This window comes from Peromyscus californicus, unplaced genomic scaffold, assembly GCF_007827085.1.
Source record: "Peromyscus californicus insignis strain IS unplaced genomic scaffold, ASM782708v3 Scaffold_11__1_contigs__length_118956290, whole genome shotgun sequence".
Lineage (NCBI taxonomy): Eukaryota > Metazoa > Chordata > Mammalia > Rodentia > Cricetidae > Peromyscus > Peromyscus californicus.
Genome location: NW_026294402.1, coordinates 49,873,131 through 49,901,105, shown reverse-complemented (window position 1 = coordinate 49,901,105; position 27,975 = coordinate 49,873,131). Strand labels below are relative to the sequence as shown.

Below are 27,975 nucleotides of genomic sequence, written 5' to 3'. Positions count from 1 at the left end.
TTCAGACTATTGTATACATGCCCCCCTTTTCTGCCCCATTTATCTGCTTAAAAGCATGCTACTGAATGATAGATTGACATGTCTTGTACATAGTCAACCTAATTTAACAGCTGACATGAAAATCAATTAGAGTAGATAGCAGATCTACTTTAGCCATCTTGATTTGGTAACTCAAAAGGAATAAAACTTCTAAATTTCCATTTTGAAAAACCAACACTGTGTACTTTGGGGGTCTTTCATACAAAAATGATTTTTTTTTTTGTGCATGGTGTCAAGTTGTTATGTGTGCATTTGAGTGTCAAAGAATATAAGACACTATACCAGATGGAAATATAGCCAGTGGATTTAGCACATGTAATTCAGCACTTGGATTTACTTTGAGGTTAAAAAAAAAATGAATACTAAAATGTACAAAAAAAAAGTTAAAGCTGAATGTGGTGTCATACGCCTGTAAGAGGCTGAGGCAGAAGGATTGCACACTCAAGGCTAATTTAGGATATAGATCCAGGCCAGCTGTGTTCAAGTAACACCATTCTCAGGAAACCAAAAAGAAAATAAATGTTAACAACTTGGTTTAACTGTATGTTAATATTAAACAAACAGCATTTTGGAAATAGTCGTGTGTGTGTGTGTGTGTGTGTGTGTGTGTGTGTGTGTGTGTCCGCCAGAGGATGGTAGTATGTGTTCCATTTCCTTTCTTTGTTGTTTTGAGACAGGGTCTCAATGTATTGCCTTGGTTGGCCTGGAACTTACTATGCAGACCAAGCTGACTTCGAATGTCTAGTGTTGGCCTTGAACTTGTAGAAAGCCTCTTGCCTCTCTACCACTTCAGGTGCTGTGATTGCAGGCATGTGCCACCAGCCCAGCCCATTTCCTTCAAGTGAGATTATTTTAGAGCAGTGGTTCTAAACCTGTGGGCAGTGACCCCCACAGGAGTCTCAGATCAGATATTTAAGTATGATTCATAACAGTAGCAAAATCACAGTTATGAAGTAACAGTGAAATAATTTTATGGTTGGGGGTCACCACACCATGAGGAAGCGTGTTAAAGGGTCTCAGCATTGGGAAGGCTGAGAACCACTGCTACAGAGGCTCTCTGGTTAGCTTAGACAATTGGAGATTTACTATATTCCTCCGGATACTGTTTTCTCCATAGTATTAGCTGTATTCCATTTCCTTTAACTTTAAGAAGGTGCAGCCGGGCGGTGGTGGTGCATGCCTTTAATCCCAGCACTCGGGAGGCAGAGCCAGGCGGATCTCTGTGAGTTCGAGGCCAGCCTGGGCTACCAAGTGAGTTCCAGGAGAGGCGCAAAGCTGCACAGAGAAACCCTATCTTGAAAAAAACAAAAAGCTTTAAGAAGATGATTAAAAGAGGATTTGTGTAGCTCTATCTGACCTTCCCATCTCAGGTTGTACGTTTTAGGACCAGAGAGATGGCTCACTGGGTAAAGGACTTCCTGCCAAACCTGCTGACCTGAGTTTGATCCCCAGAACCCCATGGTGGAAGGAGGGAACCAGCTCCCCAAAGTTGTCCTCTGAGCTCCACACAAACAGGAGTGTGAAATTATTTTTTTAAATATAGTTTTTAAAACAATTCTAGGTTTACAGAAAAGTTGACAAGACAATGCAGAGAATTTCTCCAAATACTACACCCGGCTTCCCCTGTTGTTATTGTATGTGAAGTTTCAAAGGATATTAAAACCAGAGATTCTAGAATTCAGCTTTGTAATTATTGTCTGAGTGTTGGTTTGTATGTGCCATGGTGTACATATGGAGGTCAGAGGACAACTTTGTGGATTTTTTCTTTCCTTTCGCCTTACTTGGGGCATGGGGTTTGAACTTAGGTTGTCAGGCTTGTGTGGCAATTGCTTTTCCTCTGAGCCATGGACCACATTAAGTTTTTTTTTTTTTCTTTTTCTATTTTGCATGTATATATGTTTAGGGGAGAGGGGGCACGTGTGTGTAGATACAAGTGCTCATCGAGGCCTAAAGTTGGTGTCAGAAATTATTCTCAATAACTCTTTTACCTTATTCATTGAAACAGAATCTCCCAATCAAATCCAGAGCTTGTGTGTGAGGCTAGTCCCAGTACCTTGCTTGTTCTGCGGATCCCTGCCTCTGTCTCCCCAGGGCTGAAAGTACAGGTGGGCCACCATGACCATCTGGCATTTACATGGCTTTTTAGAGATCCAAACTTTCTTTCTTTCTTTCTTTCTTTCTTTCTTTCTTTCTTTCTTTCTTTCTTTCTTTCTTTCTTTCTTTCTTTCTTTCTTTCTTTCTTTCTTTCTTTCTTTCTTTCTTCCTTCCTTTCTTTCCTTCCCTTTCTCCCTCCCTCCCTCCCTCTCTCTCTCTCTCTCTCTCTCTCTTTCTTTCTTCTTTTAAAACCCCACCCCACCCAGACAGGGTTTCTCTGTGTAGCTTTGCGCCTTTCCTGGATCTCACTCTGTAGACCAGGCTGGCCTCGAACTCACAAAGATCCGCCTGGCTCTTCCTCCCGAGTGCTGGGATTAAAGGCGTGCGCCACCACCGCCCGGCTTTTTTAAGTTTTATTTATTTATATTTTATGTATGACTGCTCTGCTTGCCAGCAGAGGGCATTACATCCTATTGTAGACAGTTGTGAACCACCATGTGGTTGCTGGAAATTGAACTCAGGACCTCTAGAAGAGCAGCCAGTGCTTTTAACCACTGAGCCATCTCTCTAGCCCCTCCAAACTATTTCTAATGCTTGTAAGGCAACTGATTTAATTGCTGGGCCATCTCCCCCTCCCGTTTCCCAAATTAAGTTTTTTGAAGGTGGAAAATTGTATAAAGGTTTCAAGGGGATAGCTTTCTTTTTAAGGATTATTTATTATTGTTGTCTGCATATGATGTTTTATGTGGGCACACACCACAACTGGTATGTGGAGGTCAGAGGGCAACTTTGTGGAGTTGGTTCTCTTCCTCTGCTTCTCTGTTGTTACTTGTAGATCTAGACCTAAGAGTGGAAGTGCTGGGTCGCACTGTGTGTAACTTTTGCAAAACTGCCAAACTGTTTCCTCCAGTTGCTTTGTAGCTCTTATGTGCTATTTTATAGAAATTGCCTGAGTATTGATAGATAAAGTATCAAGAAAGCCTTTATTAGCTGGGCATGATGGTGTGTACCTTTAATCCCAGCAGTCAGAAGGCAGAGGCATGTAGATCTCTGAGTTTCAGGACAGCCAAGGCTACACAGAGAAACTCTGGGCTGAAAAATCAAAAGAAAAGAAAAGAAAGAAAGCCTGGCTTCTAGAAGTTTGGGGAGAAAATAGTTTAGTAAATGGGAAGAGTACTACTGCTTGGAGGTCGAGGTTTGGGTTCCAATGCCAGCTTTGTTTCCTGTAACCTAGATTTATTTTATTGATTAAAATATATGACACAGTGGTCCTTTACAGCTCTCAGATTCTACAGATAAGTAAAATATTGCATATTTTGACTTGGATCCATTAAGATATTTGCTGATAATAATTTTGGTGGTCAAAATAAACTTTATATGTGACTTCCTAAGTTGTAAAGCTTTATAATAGACCTGATTTTGTATCTTAGTATTCTATCTAAGTATTCTGTGCCTTATATTCAGACATTTCAATATGAATTAACCACATGAGTAGATTTGGCCAAATGTACAAGGTCATACTTGACTTTCTGTCATTTTAGGTATACTAAAAGTATATTCTCCAAATTGGAAAAAAATGTGAATTAGTATAGAAACAAACTAGGTTAAGGAAAACCATTTCATTGCAAAGTAATTAAATCATATTTTAATGTGAAAACATTTCCTTAAGGAAAACTTGTCTTAGGTCCTGTACATACGGTATAATTGAAACCTGTAACTAAAAATAATACTAAAAAGGTCAATGGCAAAATTTATTTATTTTTTTGTTTATATTTAGTTTTTCAAAGTATATATTATAATACATTTCATATCCAAGTTTAAAGTAAAAATAAAGATAAATAAAACTCAAAGCCTTGAGCCTGGCATGGTGTTATCACCCCAGCAGCTTGGAAGGTGGTGGCATAGATGTCGTGAGTTCATGACCAGCTTTCAGCATTTTGTAAGTAGGCTGCTTGTGAAGATGATGCCAGTTCCCTGGGCCTCTTGGAAAAGAAAATAGGCTGTAAAAGACTATGGGGAATTTCTATCTATGGATAGATTTAGGGGTTTGGAGAACCTATGACTGAGAAGCCACAGCTACATATTCCCTAATAAGCACCAGGTCCATCTACTAAGTAACAAAGTACCCACTCATTGGCTTTGCTTCTAGACATTTCCCTTTAATGACTGTCTGTAGCTGGAGAGTTTTTTCTCCAGTCCCACCAAGCCCCGGCAGTCCAACAGCCCATTTATAAAATAAACACACAGACGCTTATATTACTTATAAACTGTATGACTGTGGCAGGCTTCTTGTTATCTACTTCTTCTATCTTAAATTAACTCATTTCTATTAATCTGTAAATTGCCACGTGGCTTGTGGCTTACTGGTACCTTACATCTTGCTTGTCATGGAGGCGGCTGGCAGGTCTCTCCCTCAGCCTTCCACTTCCCAGAATTCTCCTCTCTCCTTGTCCCGCCTATACTTCCTGCCTGGCCACTCGCCAGTCAGTGTTTTATTTGTATAGAACGATATCCACAGCAGCTGTCTGAGACCAGGTACTGACTTCATTGATAGTTAACCAAAAAGTATTGGCTAGTTTTCAATACAGGTTTCATAAATTAAATAAGCATCATTAACAATAAAGATAGCAGTAACTTCAGTCTTGCCACTTCTGCGGGTTAGTCTCATCTGACCTCATAAGTTCCAGGGATTTTCTCTATGGTCGGTGTATTATTTGCTATAGTTTCAGATGACTGGTGACTTCACTTGAAGCATATTATGGTACTGTCACCACCTTTAGTCATACATGGTATCGTAGAAAAAGTGCCTACCTTTTGAGAGAGTAGAGAGGGGTTGTTGGGGGTGGATGAGTGGGGAGAGCATAGCTAAAGGTTATGAAGTTTCCATTGTCAAAGACAATGAGTTCTGGAGATCTGATACCCAGATGATAATGGTGACTGTAGTTAATACTAGGTTAGATACTTAAAATTTGTTGAGAGTACATTACAAAGAATCTTTTTCAGTGCTAGGGATTTCAGGGTGTTGCACATGTAGGCAAGTGTCTATGACTGAGTTATACCTCTGGCCCTAAGAGAGTTAATCATAAGTATTTAGTATCTGAAAAAAAGAAGGAGGAAAGGGTGATGATATGAGGCAGTAAGTGTGCTAACCGGCTGATTGTGGTAAACATTACACAGTCACACGTATGCCAAGATGTTACACTGCATATATTCCACATAAATAACTTTTCAAAAATACCTCAATAAAGCTAGGAATAAAAAGCCTGCCTTTTACTAGGTGTGTGTGACTTCAGATAGCTCAGTAAACCTGCCCGAGTCTCTGCTTTCTCTTCATACAATGAGAATAGTTCCTTTCTTGTAAAGTTATTGTAGGTCAATGAAATAATATAAAGAACAGTGTGGGTGCTGGCATGTCACCAGCAACACATTTATGTGATTGGCATGCAGTCTTGAATCCTGGTCAGCCTTGAGGCAGTCTCAGTACAAGGAGTTAACCTGATGGGAAAATTATGGATGAGACAGAATTTCAGCGCTAAAGACAGACTTGAGTCCAACTTCCATTCATGCAAAGTGTAGTTTAGCCACAATCCTGCTCGACAGTTTTGTCATACAGGCAGAGGGCTGCTTGAGAAAAGAGCCAAAGTTAGTTGTCTTTGCATTTTGGAGCCTCTTCCAAGAAGAAGTCTTAAATACAATTTGGCAAACAGAGAAAATAGTTTGGCTTTTTAAAATGAACAGCAGTATGAAATATAGCAAGGTTAATGCATAGGATGCTTGCAGTAATTAGAAAATATGGTTCAATCTATTCCTCAAAGAGGCATTTGCTATTGCTGAGATGAATTCACTTCTATCCTCACCTGACATGTGTCCTTTATTCTGTTGAGCTGTAACAGTTGCTGCGTAGGTTCTGCTGTAGCTGTTGAGTAAAGAGGGTTGAAGTTGTTTGCCCTCTGCAGAGCTTTTGTCTCAGGTAGTGTGGGTGGGGAGTTTGTACTTGAGTGCATAGCATTGACTCTCTGAACTTACTTAATAAGAACTGTTTATATGATGTGTTTTAATTTTTTTCCTTTGGCAAAATGTAATTTTTCGTGTTCTTTCCTCCACTTTATTTGGAGAGAGATTGTTGGTAGAAAAGAAATTTAAAACCTGATTAAATTTTAGGGTAGAAACAATACCAAATTAGTTTTTTGCTCAGAATGCTCCAGATATAACCACTCTGCTCATATCCATATTTTATATAAACAAAAAAGTAAATGTTTAAATCTCTCTATTCTCTGTTGTTTAAAGTAAGGCAGATCTGAAGTTGCTCGCTCCAGGCAGAACTTTGTCCCAGATCCAGAAAAAAAAAAAAAAGATTTCATGAGTTCATGTTTTATAAACTAATTTCAGCTTTATATATATATATATGTGTGTGTGTGTGTGTGTGTGTGTGTGTGTGTGTGTGTGTGTGTGTGTGTGTGTATAGTGTTAAGGATTTGCATCAAAGTTCATCCCAACTTCCTTGCAACACTGTTTAGGAACTTAGACAAACAGTCTAACTTAACTGACTAATACATTTGTGTCCATTCCTGTAGCCAAGTCCCTCACATTGTGATATACTGTACCCTTTTTGGTGTTCCAGTCCAGATATTTTTAAATTTCTGTGTTAATTTTTTTGATGCTTTAGGTCCTTATTTTGAGGGCATCAGGCTTTGAGGATAGATTCTTCAGGTGCCTCTAGAATATATATATATATTTTACTAGTTGGAGAATTGCTTTTTAGAGTGTAAACTTCCCATATGAAGCCAGTAGGATTTTCCCCACTTTTGGTTTACCCACAGTGGTCCCTGCTATCAGAATTCTGGTGCATTTCTGTTGGTTCATTGATACTCCACTGGTGCCTCTTGTTGACTCCCACTGTGCTGCTGCCCTTCTGTATATGGCTAGCCTTTCTTTTTAGAACCAGTAACAGCCATTAGTTCTGTCTCTTGACCACACCCCACAGTGTCCTAGAGCTTATGAAAAGCTCCTCTGTAGTTTATTCTGTGATTATTTTGGATTTGTAAGCCATGTGTGGGTTTGGCCACTGGAAATGTGGTTAGTCTAAATTGAGATTATATTATTAAAATTAGTCTCAGCTGTTTCCTTTTACCATAACACGACTGACTAAAAATTTTAAACATGTGGCTTACAAGATATCTATATTGAATATCTCTGTTTTAGGCTTAATAACGTTAGGCTACAATCAGTGTTGTCAGGAAGAGACAGCTTTCCCTTTAGCCCCTGCACTCAGCCTCCCTGGAGAAGCAGTGCTCAGATTACATCCCTTAGAATTCCAGCTCGCCATCTCAATCACTGATGTTAGTGCTACTGACTTCCTGAAGAAGCCAGACCATTGCAGAGGACAGTGACCACATTGAGTTCATTGGAGTCGTTAGAGTTCTGTGGAAGTACTAAGGTCTCCTTCAGTCAACCTCACGTATATCGAGTTAGAACCATAAAAATGCGAGTGTTGCTTGAAGGACTAAGAAAGTAGGGACAGAGACGTAAAAGGTAAAAACGCTGCCCCTCCATCTGCTTCCTGCTCCTAAAGGCCTTTGTACTTCTCAGTGGTGGATCAGGAAGTGAAGGTTTACATAAGAGACCAGAGCTGTCACATTCTTTTCTGCCCCTTTCCTTTATTATGAGTTTGCTTAAGCTGTGGTGTTAGACGGTAAGCTTCTTGAGGACAAGGGCAGTGTGTCTGCTTTATATGACCTGTAAGGTCTAACAACATCTACAGTAGAAAAATCAGCTGCTGACCAAAATGGGGAGATTGTTCAGTGGGTACAGTGCTTGCTATGCAAGCGTGAGGACCTGATTTCAAGCCCCAGCATCCATGTAAAGGCCCCAGTGCCAGGTATGAGATACTCCCCTTCAAGTTGTTGGTCAGAGTTCCCCCTGACATATCCAAACCATTCAAGCTATTACCACTGTTCTTGATTCCTTACCAGAACTTGATGGTACAACCCTGATGTGGAAGACAACACATAGTTGGGTTACAGGACATGGAGAAATCAAGGTAGAAGCTGATGTAGAAGCTTCCTCCCTCCTGGCTAGTTTTTATAGTGTTAGAGGGTGCTATACAGGCTGACGGGAGAAAAACCATCAACAGTCTTCTCTGGTGAGCTACCTGTGAGCTATAATAATGACTGGCCTGGCAAGATACGCACATTGGTATACAGTAGTGTCATGAATGTTAGGGGGTGAGGAGGGGGATCATCAGCCACTTTAAGGCCCACTCCACAAGACACAGCTCATGCCCTGATACTGTAAAGTGGGTCAAGAACCCATGACTAGGGAGGTCATGGGTCATGGAGGAAAACCTACTACTGTTATTACTGAGTGGATGTCATATCAAATTATTTCTAAGTACTTAACCTTCATACTGATAGAATAGTGCATCTCTCAGCCCTCATCAGAAAAACTTTGTGCAGTGGATGGTGGTTAAAGCAGAGACTCATAACAGCTCAAAATGCAGAGAATAAATGACTTTGTATTGCTCACTCCTAAATGAGATGTATCTATGTCATACTTTCTGTCTCCAAGGCTCAGGGAACGTCACAGAAGAAGAGCCAGAAAGGTTGTTAGAGGCAGAGATTGGGGAAGACTGCTACAAAACAGTGTTTTCGGGATATGACAGGACAGTTGCACTCAGGGATTCACAGTGGCTGTGGGTTCTTGTACAAGATAATTCCAGCACGGGTGGGGGAGGGGTTCATCAAGTCCCACCCTACCTGAGGAGCTACTGGCAATTGATGACAGTTGGGGGGTGGAGAATTAGAATTCTTCAGGCTCCTGTAGATGGTCCTGCAGGCAGCACTAATTGGACTCTGTGTTTTTAAAAAAGAGAACATGTGGTTGGGAGGGTATGGGGGAGTAGGGTGGATGTGATCAAAATACATTATATGATTCTATTGGATTCCCAGGGGATGAATTAAAATATATTTATAACAGAAAATAAGCCGTGTGAAACATTGTATACCTGTAATGCCAGTGCTGAGGAGGTGAGATAGGATGATCCCTGGGGCTTGCTGGCCAGCCAGCCCAGCCAAGTTCAATGAGAGACCCTGTCTCAAAAACTAAAGGGAAGAAGGATTGAAGAAGATACCCAGTGTTAGCCTCTAGGCTGTGCAGCACACACATGCACACATAAAGTAGAGAAAAGTCAGCTAACCATTGCCACTGAACTCTTTCCTATTCTGGTACATTTATACATTTTATTATTTGCATCACAAGGCATTATGGCTGCCCCTTTGAATTCTAAAGTACCCTTTTCTCAAGTTCCTGAGCTTCCATCTGTTGGAAAGCTATTGTAATAAAAATGTAGATTAATAGTGACTGACATAAATGTTGCTTTTCTCCAGAGTTGATCAGTGCACCTTGTACACGGTAGTCCTGAGGGGCCCCCCCTAGGGTATTCCACCCAGTTCGCCAGTGAGATTGGAGAATTAAGGTTTGAACAGATTTCAGACTGTGAGAGATCATTGTGTATTGGGAAACCAGGTACTGTGCTAAAGACTGAAACCTCAACAATAATCCTAAGAAGTAGGAATTGTTATGATCCTAGTTTTGAGACAAGTAAATGACAGGGGCATAGAGAGGTTAAATAATGGATTCTGGCCGGGCGGTGGTGGCGCACGCCTTTAATCCCAGCACTCGGGAGGCAGAGCCAGGCGGATCTCTGTGAGTTCGAGGCCAGCCTGGACTACCAAGTGAGTTCCAGGAAAGGCGCAAAGCTACACAGAGAAACCCTGTCTCGAAAAACCAAAAAAAAAAAAAATGGATTCTGATCTGAACAGTCTCCAGAGCCTGGGTTATTGACCCCAGCAGTGCTCTAGCACATTTGTGAGCAGCATCCGGAGACTTGGTGTTTGACTCACAGTCCACTGTAAGTCCTCAGCCCCTAGGTTTTGTTTTGGGTTTTGTTTAGCATTTGGGAAAAGTAAAAGAATTAGTGCTTTCTTTGGGTCAGGTTTATTGGTGCCATCTCTCTCTCACACATCACTTTGGCCCTTCTCTCCTGTGGCTTTACTTGTTCCCTGCAGAGTAAACAACCCATACTGCTACCCTCTGTGTGGTAGATCTGGTTTTGCATTCATGTCCTCCCTCCCTCCCTCCCTCCCTCCCTCCCTCCCTCCCTCCCTCCCTCCCTCCCTCCCTCCCTCCTCTTTCCTCTCTCCTTCATTCCCTCCTTCCCTTCTCCCTCTCCCTTTTCCTTTTCTCTTCCTACGTTTATTAAAGCCCCTAGGATTAGCTTCAAGATGCCACCTCCTTCTCCCAGTGTCTGTTTCTGTCTCTAATCCCACCTCTTTTTGAACCCTTAATTGCTGTTCTTCCCTTCAATGTCTCTCATTTTCTCTCCCAGTTATTTCACTGATTTAGAAGGAAAGTGCCTCAGGGCAGGGATTGCCTTGTGCTGTGAAGTAGTTATCTGAAGTGCTCCATAAATTAGCATCTGTAGAGTTTTGTACATACTAATTATTATTATTGAAATACAGAAAAATGCTTTCTGAAGCCAGAGGAAGCATCCTAGGATATTAGTCTAATTGCCTGAACATGTTTTTTAAAAGGAAGAAGAAAGCTTCTCTTCCTGCCTGAGAGCCATGGGCCTCAGCACAGCAGCCCAAATCCCCAACTCTCTTTCTTAAGATCTTATTTTTGTACTTTTAGACAACAAAATGAAGTCTATTGGTCAGGTGGATCCCTTGGGCTGTTGATGTTGGTCATAGATAGCCTGAAGCACCTGTTTTGGATTGGCTTTGGATTGACAACATTCTGTTGTCTCCTTGGTACATTTATGATAAAAAGCAATGGGATTCATTTGAAGGATGCAGAAGTTCAAAGTAGACTTATTTATATTATGCTCATATTTATTGCCAGAATGAACTAACATTTTTATTAGCATTTCATGCTACAGATGGAGCTTTTAAGATGTGTTGAATTTTAATGCAGACATGTATGTCAGAAAAACTCATTTATAAGACTATTGATCTTTTCCAATGCTTGCTTTGAGAATCTGCATAGAAGAGTGATCAGGAAGAGTGACTAGTGAGACATTTTCTGTCTGAATAATTTTAACATCATTGCATCAGCTGGGTGTGTTATCACACTGTAATTCAGCTGTGCAAGTACTGGTGTATTCAGGACCGAACATGTATTAGCTAGTCACCTTTACTATCTGTGGTAGTAAACACATCCTAACACATAATCTTTAAGGCACATAGCTCTTACTATCTGCAGGCTAGAGAAAAGGAGGCACAGCTCCCATAGCATATTGACGCTACAGTTTTGTTCACAACTGATAGTAATGGTCTCCATATAAAAATAACTTGGGTTGCCGGGCCGTGGTGGCGCATGCCTTTAATCCCAGCACTTGGGAGGCAGAGCCAGGTGGATCTCTGTGAGTTCGAGACCAGCCTGGGCTACAGAGTGAGTTCCAGGAAAGGCGCAAAGCTAAATAAATAAATAGATAAATAAATAGATAAATAAATAAATAAATAACTTGGGGCAAGACTAGTACAAGTGGTTCAGAAAACAAGCTCAGCTTCTTTTAACTTGATTAACTCACTATGGAGACAAAATTGCTTTCAGGTTACATAGAGGCACTGTGCTATTCTGAAAGCAGTTGGACACTTTATGCTCTTAAAGAGAAGGCTCATGGTTATGCTACCAATGTACTAGAGGGGCTGCACCAGAGTTGAAGGATCTCTCTGCTTATGGTATTCAGTTCTGGCTCTTCTTGAGAGTACTCTGGAGGCTGCTGAAAGAGCACCAGTAGACTAAGACCCACCAGAGGGAAAATGACCTATGCATGTCCATGTACGCCTAGGTTTTATGAAATATCATAACACTGGAGGGCTCATATCCTAGCTATGTCAGACTGTATATGTCTGATATAGTGAGCAGTTAAATGAGATCGTAAGCAATAGAAAAAACAAGGTGAGACCACCTGATGCTACCAGTGTCTCTGAAGTGTCTGCCTTGTAACAAAAGTAAGCATGGCAGAGCCACCTCCAGTGTTTTGGCATGTTACTCACCCAAAAGTAGTGATGCTCTAGTTACATGGTCAGTGCCCCTCCCACCCAAGCCAGGGCATGCTAGTTTATGGGTGGGAAAAGGTTCTCAGTTGAAGTTTTAATTATACTGAGTAGACAAAATGGAGCAGCTAAGCTCTTGTAATTAAGTGCTTGTTAAATCACTCTTCCATGATGGTAGTTTTAATTTTCAAACATTGGTACTTTAAAATTTTTAGATAAGGAGATAGAACAGTAGTTGGCTATGCTTTCCTTCTAATTACTGGGGGCAGATTGTGTGGAAGGTGTGCAGATGCCATCACCCAGAAATGCCCATGTGGGAGCCTCACCCAATGCTTTCAGGAAATTTGTTCCTTTTTATTATTCAGCAAGGGGTGTGCGCGCGTGCGTGCGTGCGTGCGTGCGTGCGTGCGTGCGTGCGTGCGTGCGTGTGTGTGTGTGAACACCCATCCATTCGTCCATCTGTCTATGAACATACACATACTTGACACTAATTTGTATTCCTGATCTTTATAAATAGGAAATTTAGTAGATCCTAATTACCATTTTCACAAATATCCTTTTGTGAGAAGGCAAACAAGCAAAAAAAAACTATTTTAATATGTTTGAATGTGTGTTTATATGTTAATATTACAATGTGTGCTTGTAGATACAAAATATGTGAGTTGCACAATGATACCCACGTGAGTGCCATAGGTGCCAGAATGAAACTGGGATGGTTGCTGTGAGATGCCGAGCAGTGTTTGGTGCATTGTAACTGTTCAGTGTGTGTATATGTATTTTTATACCATCACTACTATAGGAACTCACTAGAAAAAGAGAACTGTGGTACAAAAATTGGCTAAGAAAAGCATGACTTAAGTGGTGCATGTTGGGAAATTCATTTTACATATCTTTTGCCTAAGACTTATATTGCTAATGGTATACAGTTTGTATTGTATAGGGCTGGAGATGTAGCACATAGTTGGCAGAGTGCTAGCCTAGCATGCACAAGACCTACGTTCAGTTACAGCTCTCTATAAACTAGATGTGGTGGTGGATGCCTGTAATATCAGCACTTGGGAAGTAGAGGCAAAAGGATTAGAATTTTAGAGTCATCCCCAGCTAGGTAGTAAGTTTGAGACAGCCTGGGATACCTGAGACTCTGCCTCAAAAGTGTTATATAATATAAATGCATATTAATAATGTGGTCTCTTGTTTCAGGAACTTTATATTGCTGTTGGAATATCTGGAGCCATCCAACATTTAGCTGGGATGAAGGACAGCAAGGTAATTATGTGCAGTAATTAGAGAGCTAAGAGGAAAAGCTTTCACATTTCTGTATACATGCAGCTAGAGTGTGTACTTGAACACTTCACATTAACATACATCTGGGAACTGAGAGATTGAAGCTGCTATGCCCTGCCTGAGGTGTACTGTTAGTGGGGAAGGGCAGCTTGTCCCAAGGCACAGCTGAACCTTAAGGCGACCTTACTGTGTGCTGGGCCCTGTCTGCCCATACTTCAGTTTCTTTGTCTCCCAAATGTAGGTGTTAGATAATCACCAGTATCCATTTTAGCTCTGACAATCTGGGTGGAAGATGTGAGGCTTAAGCAACTTAATAAGGTTCTGGTCCCTGATTCTCTTGTCATCTTTACTTGGTGACCTATTAGAACTACCCTCTTCTGGGTTGTTAGCAATGTGTGACTGACACGTGTTGGGTTAGAGTATTAGGCAATCTTAATACCTTTGAAATTGTTGAAGGTGCACTGTGTAGTCAAAATACTTGATTTTAACTTACTGCTTGGACTACATTTGCAAGGCCTCTGTAATAACTCTGAACATATATTTCAGAGTATGACATATTAACTCATGCATAATAATGTACAGTTTGAATTATGAACTTATCTTTCATGAAGGCAGAGATGCATCTGAAACCCTGCATTTATCCATTCAGATGGAAGCTGGATATAAAAGATAATAAAACTTTTAACAGGCTTAAGTTCTAACTTGAAGAAATACATGCACTATGTCCTTATAGCTTCTAAATGAATTGGTTCAGACCCAGGCAGATTTCACAGTTGGATGGCAGGTCTCTTTACAAAACTCTGAAAACAGCAGTGCCAGTGGGGAAAATGTGACTTATGCATTAACACACACGCACACGCACACACAACCAGTCCAGTACCAGAAGCTTAAAATACATTTTTAGCTAGACCATTTCAGATGTGTTTAAAATACTGCTTCTCTAAAATAAAAGATTATGTGTGCCAAGAAGATCCTGGGGAAAATTCCCCTCACCTGGCAACATGACTAGTTGCTGCAGGAAACAAAGCAGACTTGATAGTGTATGTCTAAGCAAGCCAGGAACAGCTGGAATATGGAGACCACAGCTGGGGAATAATCTGTGAGAATAAACTTCAATGGTGACATCTCTTCACCCAGTCAGCAGATACGTAATTAAGTGACTAAGTGAGTAAAAAGTAACCCAGCAGATGTGGTGACGCACACCTTCATTCCCACCACCATGGAGGCTAAGGCAGGAAAAATAATCAGTTCAAAGCTAGCCTGGTTTAAAGACCTTGGCTCAAAAAAAAAAAAAAAAAAAGTTGCAGAAGAAAAAGTATTAACTACTATTAACTATGTCTTTTATGGGGAGCCAATGATTTCTATTGGTAATTTTTATTAAATTCTAAAATGAGCTGGGCGGTGGTGATGCACACCTTTAATCCCAGCACTCGGGAGGCAGAGGCAGGCGGATCTTTGTGAGTTCGAGGCCGGTCTGGGCTATAGAGTGAGTTCCAGGCTCCAAAGCTACACAGAGAAACCCTGTCTTGAAAAACAAAAAACAAAAAAATCCTAAAATGAGGTGTTAGAATGGCTTAAATCTGATAATCACATTGACTATGAACTGCTGTTTTTTTTAAATTAGCATGATAGTGTAGGTGAATATGAGATTGTATTATTGTAGCAAATTAGTCAGTATACTGAACTATATACATAGTGATATGGTTGAATACAATGTGTGCATTTAAAACAGGAGGAGGAAAAGCTTGAATTTACAAGGAGCTATTGAGAGCAAGCAAGACTTTATCATAGCAGTTTTGCAGTTGATAATTTAAGAATATTATTTTAGTAATCCAGAAAAGTATATCCATTCACTCTCTTTTTAATATCATTGTGGTTCCTAGCCCATAGTTATGTGCTCACTCTTTTAAAATAACTTTTATGTAGTGGGATGAAAAAGCTTTCAGATGATTAAACTGTCAACTGTTTGACTAGGTGGCCTCCAGGAGAATCGTTAACCATCATCAATTAAATAAATCTCTGCTTCCAGCTTGTGAAGCAGGGTACACTTTCCCAGAAGAGAAGCATCAGTGAAAACTGGGGCCTGTGAGGCATGTTTGTCCTCACAAGTCTGAATTTGAAACTCACATGTGAAACTCATGTATTGTCTCTGAGCTGGCCAACATCAAGGCCACACTGAGCTTCAATCTGTTATTCTGACATGTTCTACTGTCCCTTTCAGGAGCCCTGCTAGGGGAATTAGACATGTTCTGAAGCCTTTATTCTAAGCCAGACTACATCAAAATAATGCCAGTCGATTTCTCAAGATACAATGACAGGTAGTTAGAAATTTAATTTCACCTCTAGAAATCTGAATTATGATAATCCACCATCCATTAAAATAATACTGCATTTGAGTCACAGCTCTAACTTTACTTAATTGTAATGGTATTCAAAACAACTATGGGAAATACCAAACCATTCTTCCTACTTTGTAAGTAACTGCCACAACCTTTCATATTTAGGAATGCATTGTAGGAGGTAAGGCTAATCTTTGGTAGTTTTTACAAGAGCCCCAGTAACTTGTTTTATTGCATGTATTTGCTGCATACATAAGGACTTTTAAATTTTTTAAAGTTCTCCTTTAATAGCAGGTTGGCAAGATAGCTTTTATATACTCACAACAGATCCAGGATGAATAACAAATGGAATAGAATATATAGGAAACAAAAGTTTACAAGCATTATGATTTGGGGTATAGATTTGTTACTATTTTATCTAAAAATCAAACTTTTTTTCTTGTTAAGAAAGAATTTTAAGAGGATAATAATTTTGAACTCTTTACTCTGAGATGGTCTCAGTAGTGATATTTTAATAGCGGTAGATATTTTACTACAATACTACCCAAAACCTTCTTATATGTATAGTGTTGGCATTGACGCTCCAAATTGTCTTGAGAGATAAAGACTGTTAGTGTATTGTAAGAGGGAAGTTAAAAACAGAACTGCCGATCACTGTGCTTTTTCACTTCACAGACAATTGTGGCTATTAACAAAGACCCAGAAGCTCCGATTTTCCAAGTGGCAGATTATGGGATAGTCGCAGATTTGTTTAAGGTAAGCTAGCCTTAAAAGGGATTGCTGTCACCAATATTGCCATCCAGTGGGTTTTGTCAAGGATGAAACGATAGACAAAAATGTGTGTTGTGCATCTGTAAACATGCTGTTAATAGATTACATAATTTTGTCCTACTTAAAATGCATTCTCCCTAACAGCTTTGTGATGTTACTATGCAACACAGCTTTCTTCTTTCGAAGAAACCCAAATTGTAAAATATCCACGCCTCTTGGTGTATCACATACTGAATCAGCATAGTGTAAAGTGACACCATAGGTAGAACCTAGGACCACATTTGGTAGATACACTAAAGAAATGAGCATCAAGCTCTTCATTCAGGGATTGCTGAGGATATGAGGCCTTTTCAGGGAAGAGTTGGCACTCAAGTCCAGTTTAACTGGCTCAACAAGAATATTCTGTTTACTAAATTTGAAAGTCAAGGCCTTTCTCATGTGACAGGTTTAAGGAAAATGTGTTTTCCCCCATTTTAAGCACTCTTCATTTGTGAGCATTCTTACACTACTACTTCTATGTGTTTGCCTTCTTCATGAGAAAGACCACTTTAACCATAAAAACTTACTTAGCAAATTGTAGTTGATGATCACTTGAAATGTACTTAGCTACATTTAAAGGTACACAGCTCATGTTTGGCTCAGCCTCTTCTTGTCACTCTGGTCTGCCTGTGCAGAATCATTCATGCAGAAGTTGGCACTCTGAGAGAAGTGTTCAGCCCTTGGAGAAATGGGTTTGCCAGAATAGGAATCCCCAACATGGAACTATATTGAGGGAGTGTGCGCCACACTGGGGAGGCTGCAGCCTGAGAATAGAGGCAAGGCAAACAGACTGACTCCAGGCAGTGAGAAATAGACCTGAGACCCTTCAGCTGCTTGATGGCACTCACTATTGACTCAGACTGAGTGGAAAAACTAGGAGGCTGTTCTCTCATTCAGCATAGGTCATGCTTCACTCAAGGGACCCTCTAAAGGGCCTAGGCCTTGTCTTTGGAAAAATATAACCCAATTCAGTGATGCCGAGGTTCTGCATCAGGAACCTGGAGTTCATGTAGGTCAGCTGCTCCTGTTTGACCTAGGTGTGTAACTGTTAGGGGAGTTGTTTAGCCACTGAGATGTCTTGGTGAGAAAGGAAACTGGTATGAAAAGAAGGGTTGTGTATGTGTCTCTGTCTCTGTCTCTGTCTGTCTCTGTGTGTGTGTGTGTGTGTGTGTGTGTGTGTGTGTGTGTGTTTTGCTATGGATTAAAGTCAGAGTCTTACAAATGCTAGGCAAGTGTTCTTACCACTCCTAGCCCTGCAAAAGAGAAATTTTATTATCTCTATACAGCTTCACCCTTCAAAAATTTTGAATTAGGACACAAACAGAAATACTATGATATATTAAGAGCTTTAATTCAAATTCTGTCTTGTCTTCATACTAGTTATACTATCTCAGCCAAATTAATCTTGCTGAATGTCACCTTTATCATAAGTATTGTAAATATTACACTGCCTACCTTAAAGATGGTAATTAATTAAGATTGTGATTACACTGCATCTGCTGCAGTCTGTGGTAAATATTAGCCTGCCTGTTTGTATTTTCTCCTGTTCAGATATATAGTAGGTGTTCAAAGCAATTGGTAAATACTATAAAAGGTATTAGAATGACAGGACATTGAACATCACCTGGCTTTTTTAATATAAAGGCTTTATTAATATAAAATAATTATACTGTAAAGTTTGCTTTTTTTTTTTTTTTTTTTTTTTTTTTTTGGTTTTTCGAGACAGGGTTTCTCTGTGTAGCTTTGCGCCTTTCCTGGAACTCGCTTTGGAGACCAGGCTAGCCTCGAACTCACAGAGATCCGCCTGGCTCTGCCTCCCGAGTGCTGGGATTAAAGGCGTGCGCCACCACCACCCGGCAAGTTTGCTCTTTTTAAATGGAGAGATGGCTTAGCATATTCTGTTCTTGTGAAGTACCTAAGTTTGGTTCCCAACTTTCACATCAGCAGCTTACAACCCCTTGTAACTCCAGCTCCAGAGGATCCAACACTTTCTTCTGGCCTCTGTGGGCACCTGCATTCATGTGCACAAACCCTCACACAGACTTGCAATTTAAACAATTTTTAGTTTATCTTTAAAATGTATGATTAGAGACAGTAAGATGGTTCAACAGGTAAAGGCACTTGCTGCCATACCTGACAACCTGATCTCTGGGACCCCCATGGTGGAATGAGAGAATACACTCCTGCCCCTACAAAGTTGTCCTCTGACTTCTGTACATATAATCATGCACATGCATGCACCCACATACTTACATACAAAATAAATATAGATAAATGTAAAAACAATAATTAATTATTGTTAGGCTAGTCATGCTGCTGTACAACTAACCTAATGTTAATATAGTTCCATTCCACTGCAGAAAAACCCTGTACCCATAACCTCTATGCTACATGCTCCCCAAATCTACTTTTAGTCGACAGGCTTGCTCATCTTGGCCTCTCTCTATAGCTGGAATCATTAATATTGTGCTCTTTCTGGCTGCTTTCCCTGAGCTTAAGGTTCAGGTTTCAGCCTTGTCGAAGCACGTGTTAGTAGTACTTTATTTTTTCTCTTGACAAACAGCATCCATCACTGAAATATGCCACATTTATTTGTTCGTTCAGTTGTTTCTGCTTTTTTGTTATTGTGAATAATGACACTATGAGCATCCATGTATAGATTTCTCATCCATATATAGATTTATATATAGATAGTGGTGTTTATTTCTTTGGAGTTCTTTTCTCAGCATGGAATTGCTGTAGAAGTGTGTGTCCATCTGCTTTCAGAGTGGCTGTACCAGTTTATATTCCCATTAGAAGGACATGAGGCTCTGAGTCCTCTATACACTCACTAGCACTTGTTACTGTGTCCTCCTGATTATACATGTCCTTGTAGATGTGAAGTGGCATCTTTCAGTTGTGATTTGTATTTTCCTGGTGACTGACGATGTTAACTATTTTCTTTGTATTCTTATTAGCCACTTACATATTTTCTCTGTAGAAGTGACTCTTGTGTTTTTACATTGTTTTGCCTTTTTGTTCTTGAGTTGTAAGTTGTTTGTCTGTCTGGAAGTTAGCTCCCTATCAGGTATGATTCCCAGTGTGGTCTCTCATTCTGAATTTGCCTTTTCACTTTCATTATAGTATAAACATTTTAAGTTTTGATTAAGTCTGACTTGTCTATTTTTTTAATCTTATGTTGCCTATGCTTCAAGTGTTAGACCTAAGAAAACTTTTCCTAATATACCATAGTAATCATTGGGCTTCAAGTATATGTTCAAATCCCTGCTTTCATTTTCTTTGCATGCACACAGAGCAGAATTGCCCAGTCATATAGTAATTCCATCTTAGCTTTTGGAAGACCTTCTAGACTGCTTTCACAGAGGTCACACATTCCTTTTCACATTCCTGATGGCAGTGTATAAGATTTTTTCCACAGCCTCATCCACACTTGTTATTTTCTGTTCCTTTAATTAGAGCCATCCTAGGGATGAAGTAGTATCTCAGTTATAGTTTTAATGTATATTTCACCAGTAACTAATGATGTTAAGAACATTCAAGAAAAGATGTGTATTGAACATTTCTACCCAAGTCCCTTGCTTCCTTTTTGTTGGTGCAAGAGGTAGAAACCAGGGCTTCGTGCATTTTAGGCAAATGCTCTACCACTGAGCTATATCCGAAGTCTTTGGTTAGGCTGTTTAACTTTTTGTTGAGTTCTTTGCATATTGTCAATATAAAGCCATTATCCAATATATGGTTTCTAAATGCTTCTTCCCATTCAGTAAAGGATTTTGTTTTGTATATATTTATTTTTGTTTGTTTGTTTTTTGAAACAGGGTTTCACTTTGTAGCCCTGGCTGGCCTAGAACTTGCTATGTAGACTAAGCTGGGCTTGAACTCAAGATCTGACTGCCTCTCTCTCCCAAGTGCTGGGATAAAAGGTGATATCAGCATGCCCAACTTTATTTTGACTTTTTTGATAACTTCTTTAGATGTACAAACACTTTGATTTTGATGCAGTCCAGTCTGTTTATTGCTTCTTTCATTGCTTGTGCTTTTGTTGTTGTATCGAGAGGCGATGGACAGCCTAAAGTAATACAGGTTGACTCTTAGGTTTTCTTCTAACAACTTCGTGGTTATAGTCATTGATTTGTTTGGAGTACATTTTTGTATACGGTGTGCGATAGGGGCCCACCTTCATTCTTTTCCATGTGGATTCCCAGTCGCCCTGCACCCTCTATTGAAAAGACCATAGTGTTCCCATGGGGTGGATTTGTTATGCCTCCTGTCTTCCCACCACAGCCATTATACTCTGTTACCTCTTGAACCTGCAGTATTTATCTCTGTGGCTGTCTGTCTCTCTCTCTCTCTCTCTCTCTCTCTCTCTCTCTCTCTCTCTCTCTCTCTCTCTCCCCCCCCCCCCCTCCCCGCTCCCTCTCTTCCTCTCTCCTCCCCTCTCTCCCTTTCCTTTTTAACCAGATTCCTTTTCTTTTCTAGGATGATGTTCTGAATTTTCCTAGGCTACACTGGTCTCTTCTTTCTTAAAAACTCCTTAATTTGGAGCATGTAGTGCTGTTTCTCTCATTCTCCTACATCTGGTATAAGATGACCACGTTTAGAGTGTGTTTCTGGTAACAGAATTGATCAACAAACTTAATGTAAGGTTTGTTGATTTTTAGTATATCCATAGAGCTGTGCAGCCATCTTTTAATCCCAGTACATTTCCATCACACCGAAGAGAAATCCCATACCCAGAGTTGTCTCCACTCTCCCAGCTCTAAGGGGAACATGTTCATCATGGGTTTATGGCAGTAGACTGCCTTCTTTTTAAATTCAAGTCTCCTCTGATTTGCATTTCCTGAGTAGAGCTGGCTGCTTCTGCAATGTCTAAAGGAGATTAAAAGTAAGAATCTAGGTCTTTCAGTATGCCTGGGCCTTTACATTTAGTATTTCCTCCTAATGGATTATATAGAATTTTTGTAAAGTCTATTGTTGGTTTAATGATGACAAGAGAAAGTCCCCTTGACTCTTCTGTGGGGAGTTTGGTTAAGGGACATTCTGTAGGGTGGGCTTTTATATATTCTAAATGTTTGATCTCCTGGGGAAAGATGTTGTGCTATGGCATATTTTTCATGAAACACGCTGGTCCCACGTGAGGCTCAAGGAGCATGTCATCCCTGTGACTGGCATGAGCTCATGGTGCCTCCACTGAGGAAAGCCAGGGGAAGTGGTGCCAGCACTTAGAGCTGCCCTGAGCGAATGCCTGCTGGCTCCATGGTAAACACAGGCCTTTTAATAGGCTGGAGACAAAGTGACATTCGGAAGAAACAACATGTCGACAATTTCCTTAATAAATTTTGTAGGAACGCATTATTTCCACCTTGTGGAAATGTAGCTCTCTTAAATAATTGAGAGGCTGCATTCATCAGTGCAGTGGTCAGTGGAGATCTCTAAGCTAGAGCAGCTCACAGCCCTTTGAAAGATGGGGTAATTGATATTTTACACAGGCGACCCGGCTGGTGTTCAGAGTGTTTGTGTGGCATCCTAGTCTTACTGTCGACTGGCTCTCCTCTGCTGTCCAAACGTCACATTCTAGTTATAGCCTGACCTGACAGGACTAAGGGTCAAAGTTAATTGTGTTTTAGGACAGGCGTTAGACCAGTCATTTGCACTTGCTGTGGTTTATTTGCTGACCAGCCACAGCATTGGCACAAAATCTTGATTTTAATGAAAAGCAATGATACTGAATGTTGAGTTCATTTAAATGTGCCACATAATAGTAACACATGGTGAGAAAGCCAACAAAATGTTGATGAAGTGTGCAATGCAAGAATGAAAGAGTAGCCATGCAGTGGTGGCGCACGCCTTTAATCCCAGCACTCGGGAGGCAGAGGCAGGAGGATCTTTGTGAGTTCGAGGCCAGCCTGGACTACAGAGTGAGTTCCAGGACAGCCGGAGCAGTTACACAGAGAAACCCTGCCTCAAAAAACAAACAAAGCACAACACAAAAAAAGAATGAAAGAGCAAGTGCTAGAGGAGGTTGAGTGTTGTGAGGAGTGACATTGGTGTGCAGACTTGAAGGAAAGTGAGGTGCACCACGGTGAAGGTGGGAGGGATGCTGGGGGACTACGAAGGGAAAGAGGTCTCGCTGCTCTCAGCCCCAGAGAGAAGAGCTGAGCCTCCTACTCAGTCTTTTTAGCAATGTCTAAGTTTGTGGTTGTATCAAAAGGCATCTGGGCAGAAGTTAGCTCTGGACCCTGACAGCCTGTGCTCCTGGTGAGCTCTCCCCACAGAGGATTTGCCATCTCACGAGGGCTGGGAGGAAGAGCGAGTGAGCAGGAATGCGTGTGCCTGAATGGCACTTGTTGGTGAACAGATTTGCCATGATTTTAGCCTCTGTGGCCTCCCCAAGAGCTCTGTGGCCTTATGGCAGAGAGGGCTTAAGTTGTTTAATTACTGGTTTGGCTTTTTTGTTTGTTTTGCAGGTGGTTCCTGAAATGACAGAAATACTGAAGAAAAAATAAATCAAAATCATATCTTAAGGAAACTGTCAAAAGTATTCAGCTGAAATCATAGAAATTCATAATCTGAGGGAAAATTATGCTAACAGCAGCTAGAATGCCTTTTGATGAATCAATTGTTATATTCCTTCTTAATTTTTTGTGGTCCTAAACAATTATTTTTTGACATTTTCTAATTCTGAAATAAAATATATAATAAAGTTTTGTCATCCTTTAAAATTACTATCAGAAACACGCCTAACTTCTTAAATAAAGAAGAAATTGAAGAAAGGGAATAAAATGCACTTCTAACCAGGTGTGGTGGCATTCACCTGTTATCGCAGCATCCCAAAGGCAGATGGATCTCTGTGAACTCGAAGCCAGCCTAGTCCACATAGCAAGTTCCAGCCAACCAAGGCTACATAGACCCTGTCTCAAATCATCATCATCATCATCACCATCATCATCTTATTTCTTCACTTGTCTTATTCATGGGTGATCTCTGTTTTAGGCAAGATTGTTAGCATGAAAATTCCCATAGCCTGGTCACCCTAGTTTAATTGTTGAATAGCATATCCCAGAAGATAGGAGCTGGATTGGCAAATTCAGAGCTACAGAAGCTTGACCACAAAGTGTGAATGTTCTAGAAGCACCCTAGTCTTCAGAAAACAGCTAATGTAAAAGTAAACCTGACTTGTGCCTCACCATACTGTAAGTGCTTGGTTAACTTAAACTACAGGTGTCCATTTTAGGGGTTTGTTAGTTTATCAGACTTTGTGTCTGCAAAGGAGGGGGAGTGGAGAAGGACGACTCTTGAGACATTATAACTTTTGCAGATAGTTTGACACTACTATGAATGTTTAAATTCTGCTCAGAAAATGCTCTCTGCCCTTTCCTTTACTCTCCTGGTATTTTCCTCTGTGTGGAGAAAACCAACCAGGCCCTACCTCATCTGAACATGTGGTCATCACTTGCACGCTCCTGCCCTAGGGTTCTGATGCACCAGGAGTACAAGTCCAGTTACGTGCAGGTCTGAGACAGTTGGGTGAGGCTATGGCCAGGCCCGCAGGAAGCCATGGGCAGGTATCTGGGGCCATGTGAGCCATCTGCAGAGTGGAATACATAAGACCTGCCAACTGAGGTGGCACCTTGTGTTGAGCATGCAGCACCATAAGGAAGAGATAGGGAGTGAGCAGTGAGGCCCTCTAGACCCCACGTGGCCTACTGCCCAATTGAGCCTATTTTGACTTGCAGTCACTTGCTGCAAAGCGCTTTTGGAAGCTGTGGCGTTTTAGCCTTCTAGTGGGGTAGGAGGACTGCAGTAAAGTGGTTGCTCTTCACAAGTCATGAACACATTAGTACCATGATCCTAGAATGCCAGAGCTGTGGGGTCATCGGGCTGTGCCCCCTGTTGCCCAGGTTGAAATAGCGGGACGCAGAGGAGAGAACCATAACTTGAATTGCCTGGGCATTCATGGCTTCAGTCACCTCATGAAGTGACTACTGTATCTTTCTACCTTTGGGGTACTTTTTAGGGGCTTCTCCATTTGCCTCTGTTGCAGCGGCCGGAGCAGTGGCAGGTGTGATGGCTGTAGAGGGACCCTGTTGAGATATGCCGGTCAGAAAGGAGCACCCCAGGTAGTGCCTTACTTCTGAGTTGAACTGATTGTCCTTTCTCCCACTGATTCCTCTTGTCATAGCTGCCCTCTCCCAGCTCCAAGAACCAGAATTGACTGGACACGGCTGGTTGTCATCCTCACCATAGCATTTAGCATAGTCATGTTACTTACCAGGCTGGTAAGTTCTAAGAAATGTCCATTTTGTTCTCCAGGTGTCTTTGTACAAACCTAGAAGCCTCAGCCAACTCTACCCTAGTGTTTATAGTGTGCATACGTGTTCATGTGACTGGCAGCACAGTCAATCTGTTTACATCTGTCCCGCAGATGTGTGGCTGATATGTTGGGCCTTGTTACTACCACACAATAGGAGATTGGCAGCAGTCTCGCAGTCTTGCAGACTACTGTCACAGGTATTCTGCAGTCCTTGGCTATACAGTATTTACTGTGCATATAGCCAGGCACTATCCTAGCACTTACTATCCCTCTAGTCTTCCTAATGATTGTTAAATTATATCCTGCTTTTTTTGGTTTACAGCCATAATTATAACCTCTACAAGGTTGTGTAACTTCAAATTGACAGCTAATCCAGAGCCAGGATTTGAAACTAGGCAGTCTGGCTTCGGAGTGGTGCCTTCACTAGAAATCTGAGTCTCCCTCAACTCGGGCAGGGAGACCAGGCCTACATAGTAATCCGCCTCAGACACAGCACTAAATGATTCTTGCCACTCATGAGGCTTTATGGCAGAAAGGACAGGCAGTGTTGTGGGATGAAAGTCCCTTGGAGCGCCAACTTGGAACGTACTTCCAGAAGTCTGGGAAGATGGTTCAGATGGTGAAGTACTACATAACCATAAGGACCTGAGTTTGGATAACTGGTACCTACCTTCTAAAACGTCACACCCACCACTGGGGAGACGGGGCTAGGTGGATCCATGGGGCTTGCTAGCCAGCTAGTCTAACTAAATAAAAGGCCCTGCCTCGAAAAATTAAAGTGGAAAGGGCGTGAGGGAAAGACAACCAATGCCAGTTTCTGGCCGCCACACGCACACACATTTGTACACATATAAAAACATGTACACACAAGAAGTCAGCTATGGAAGATGGGTTAAAGTGAAAACAGCCCACAAGGCATGGTCTGAGGTGCCCCTTTGACCTTCACTTTTTTTGGAAACTGAACTATCCATTCCTTTTGCCCTTCCCTCTGGCTCTGGACCTCTGGAAGCAATGGGGAAGGAGGCAAGGGCAATGTGCTTCCTACTAGGTGTGTGCTTCCCCTTCCCTTCTGCTTGTCTGAGGTCTGGTTGGCTTCCTCTGGTCCCTGGGAGTTTGGGTAGCCTGTTTTCCTTTGCAGGACAGCCCCTGAGAGGACAGAGATGCTCCTTCCCTCACACAGCCTGAGGCCCAGTGGTGATGCTGCTCCCAGCATCGCCCCATGTGCTCAGCAACGCTGCCAGGAACATTCTTGCAGTGTTCGGTGGTTCAGCAGCTGTGATGTGTGGGAGCCACAGCCTAAGGTGGCCTTAGCTTCACTTGTCAGAGAGGACAGTGTGCTAGTCTCTGAGGTCACAGGCTGTTGAAGGCATGGTCCCTGCCCTCTGAATTATACCAGAAAAGATGAGATGCAAAAGCAGAGAGCAAACACTAGGCATTGTCACTGAATGTCACCGTGTGGGCCAGTGGTGGCTCTTCTTAGGGGCTGGAGGCTTTGCATTAGCATGTAGGATGGAAGAAGAAACTGAGCTCAGAGTTCATGTGGATAGTTGCAGTAAGGGGCAGAAATGTAGAGTTTTTGGAAATAGGAGTTAACAGAAGCCAGTTTGTAGGGGTCATTGACAAGTTTAGGAGGCCTTTTCCCTCCGAAACCAGTGTTTCTCAAACTTTACTCTCAAGGAATACTCCCATGATGGCTCTGTGAAAGTGTACCATAGAGGGACAGGTAACCAATAGAGCTGTGCTAATGTGAAGTCATCCTTGTACATCCTTTACAAAAACTTTGCTGCCTGTCCCCTTTATTTTCTAGACAATGCAAGCAGATGCCCAAGTGAATGGACAAGAAGCTCAGCCTGCCTCTCCGTAGCTTTTGTTTAGTCTTAGAGACGTACCGGGTAATTTCGTTAAATATTTTAAAAATCCTTTCTGCTAGTTGGTGGCTATTGTTTGAATGTTTTAGAATTAAGTATGTCAGCATATTGGGCCGAGGTTATGGCTTATCCGATCAAATGCTTGCTACACAAGCATGGGAGCCAGAGTTTGGATCCCCGGAACTCATGGTAAAGCCTGGCAGGTGCAGTGGCAACTTACAAGAGGCAGGATCTCAGGACTAACTACCTAACTAGCTAAACTAGCTAGAATTGAGTTTAGTGAGAGATCGTGCCTTCATAAATAAAGTGGAGAGCCACTGAAGAAACTCCCAGATTTCATTGGGTGTACACCACACACACACACACACACACACACACACACACACACACACACACACACACACACACACCACATACACAAAATCAAAACAGCCTACTGAGTGCTCTACAAAGAGCTGTACGACCTGAGACCCCGCCACCTGAGAGGGGTGTGGCAATGGAGAGCCAGAGTTTGTAGAAGGCCCATGACCTACCTGGACAACTAGCCGGACCTGGTGATGTATTCACGATGATGGAGGGGAGGAAAGATGGAAGCTATTTGGAGGTAGTTACAGGAGTCCTCTGGCTTCATGCCCTGAATGGGTTTAGCTGAAAACTCTTTGGCTACAAAATGGGGCCCCAGAGACTGTGTAAATGGGTCCAGTGCTGTGGGTGAGGCTGGCAGAGAGCAAGCTTTTCCTCCCAGGATAGCAGGGGAGCCGGGTTGCCGCCAGAGCCTGGGTGTGTCTGCACCGGCTGGAGGACTGGAAACCCCAGCCATAAATGCACCTTATGTTCTCATTCTGAAAGGAATGCTCAGCATGGCTATGTTTCCTGCTGCCTCTGACTAGGGGTTTTGTTTTGGTGGACATAAAAGTGAGCCGGAGAAAGTGGGAAACCCAGAGAACCCTATTGATTGTGCCAGATGGATATAGTTAGCTGGAGGCTTGGCTGATAATCCTGTAAAAAGAGCGTATGGGGGGGGGGTTATACGGTCAGAATTCCATGTAACCCTAGATTTGGGGGAACTCTGGGAGCCGGAATGAAGACCTGCTGATAACCTTGGCTTTTAAAACGCTAGTGCACACCGTCCTGCTAGTGAGTAGGGGAGAGATTGAGGAAATCACATGCAC

General features: G+C 41.7%; 1 protein-coding gene across 1 annotated transcript in view; it reads left to right on the top strand.

The window, feature by feature from the left end:
* Etfa (electron transfer flavoprotein subunit alpha) overlaps window positions 1–23,346 on the top strand; it is a 63,665-nt gene extending 40,319 nt beyond the window's left edge. Inside the window, exons 10-12 of the mRNA XM_052760945.1 lie at window positions 13,392–13,457; window positions 16,490–16,570; window positions 23,089–23,346. Of these exons, the coding sequence (XP_052616905.1) occupies window positions 13,392–13,457; window positions 16,490–16,570; window positions 23,089–23,127 (186 nt within the window). The 3' untranslated portion in view covers window positions 23,128–23,346. The remainder of the gene's footprint in view (window positions 1–13,391; window positions 13,458–16,489; window positions 16,571–23,088) is intronic.
* The last annotated feature ends 4,629 nt before the right edge of the window (window positions 23,347–27,975 follow it).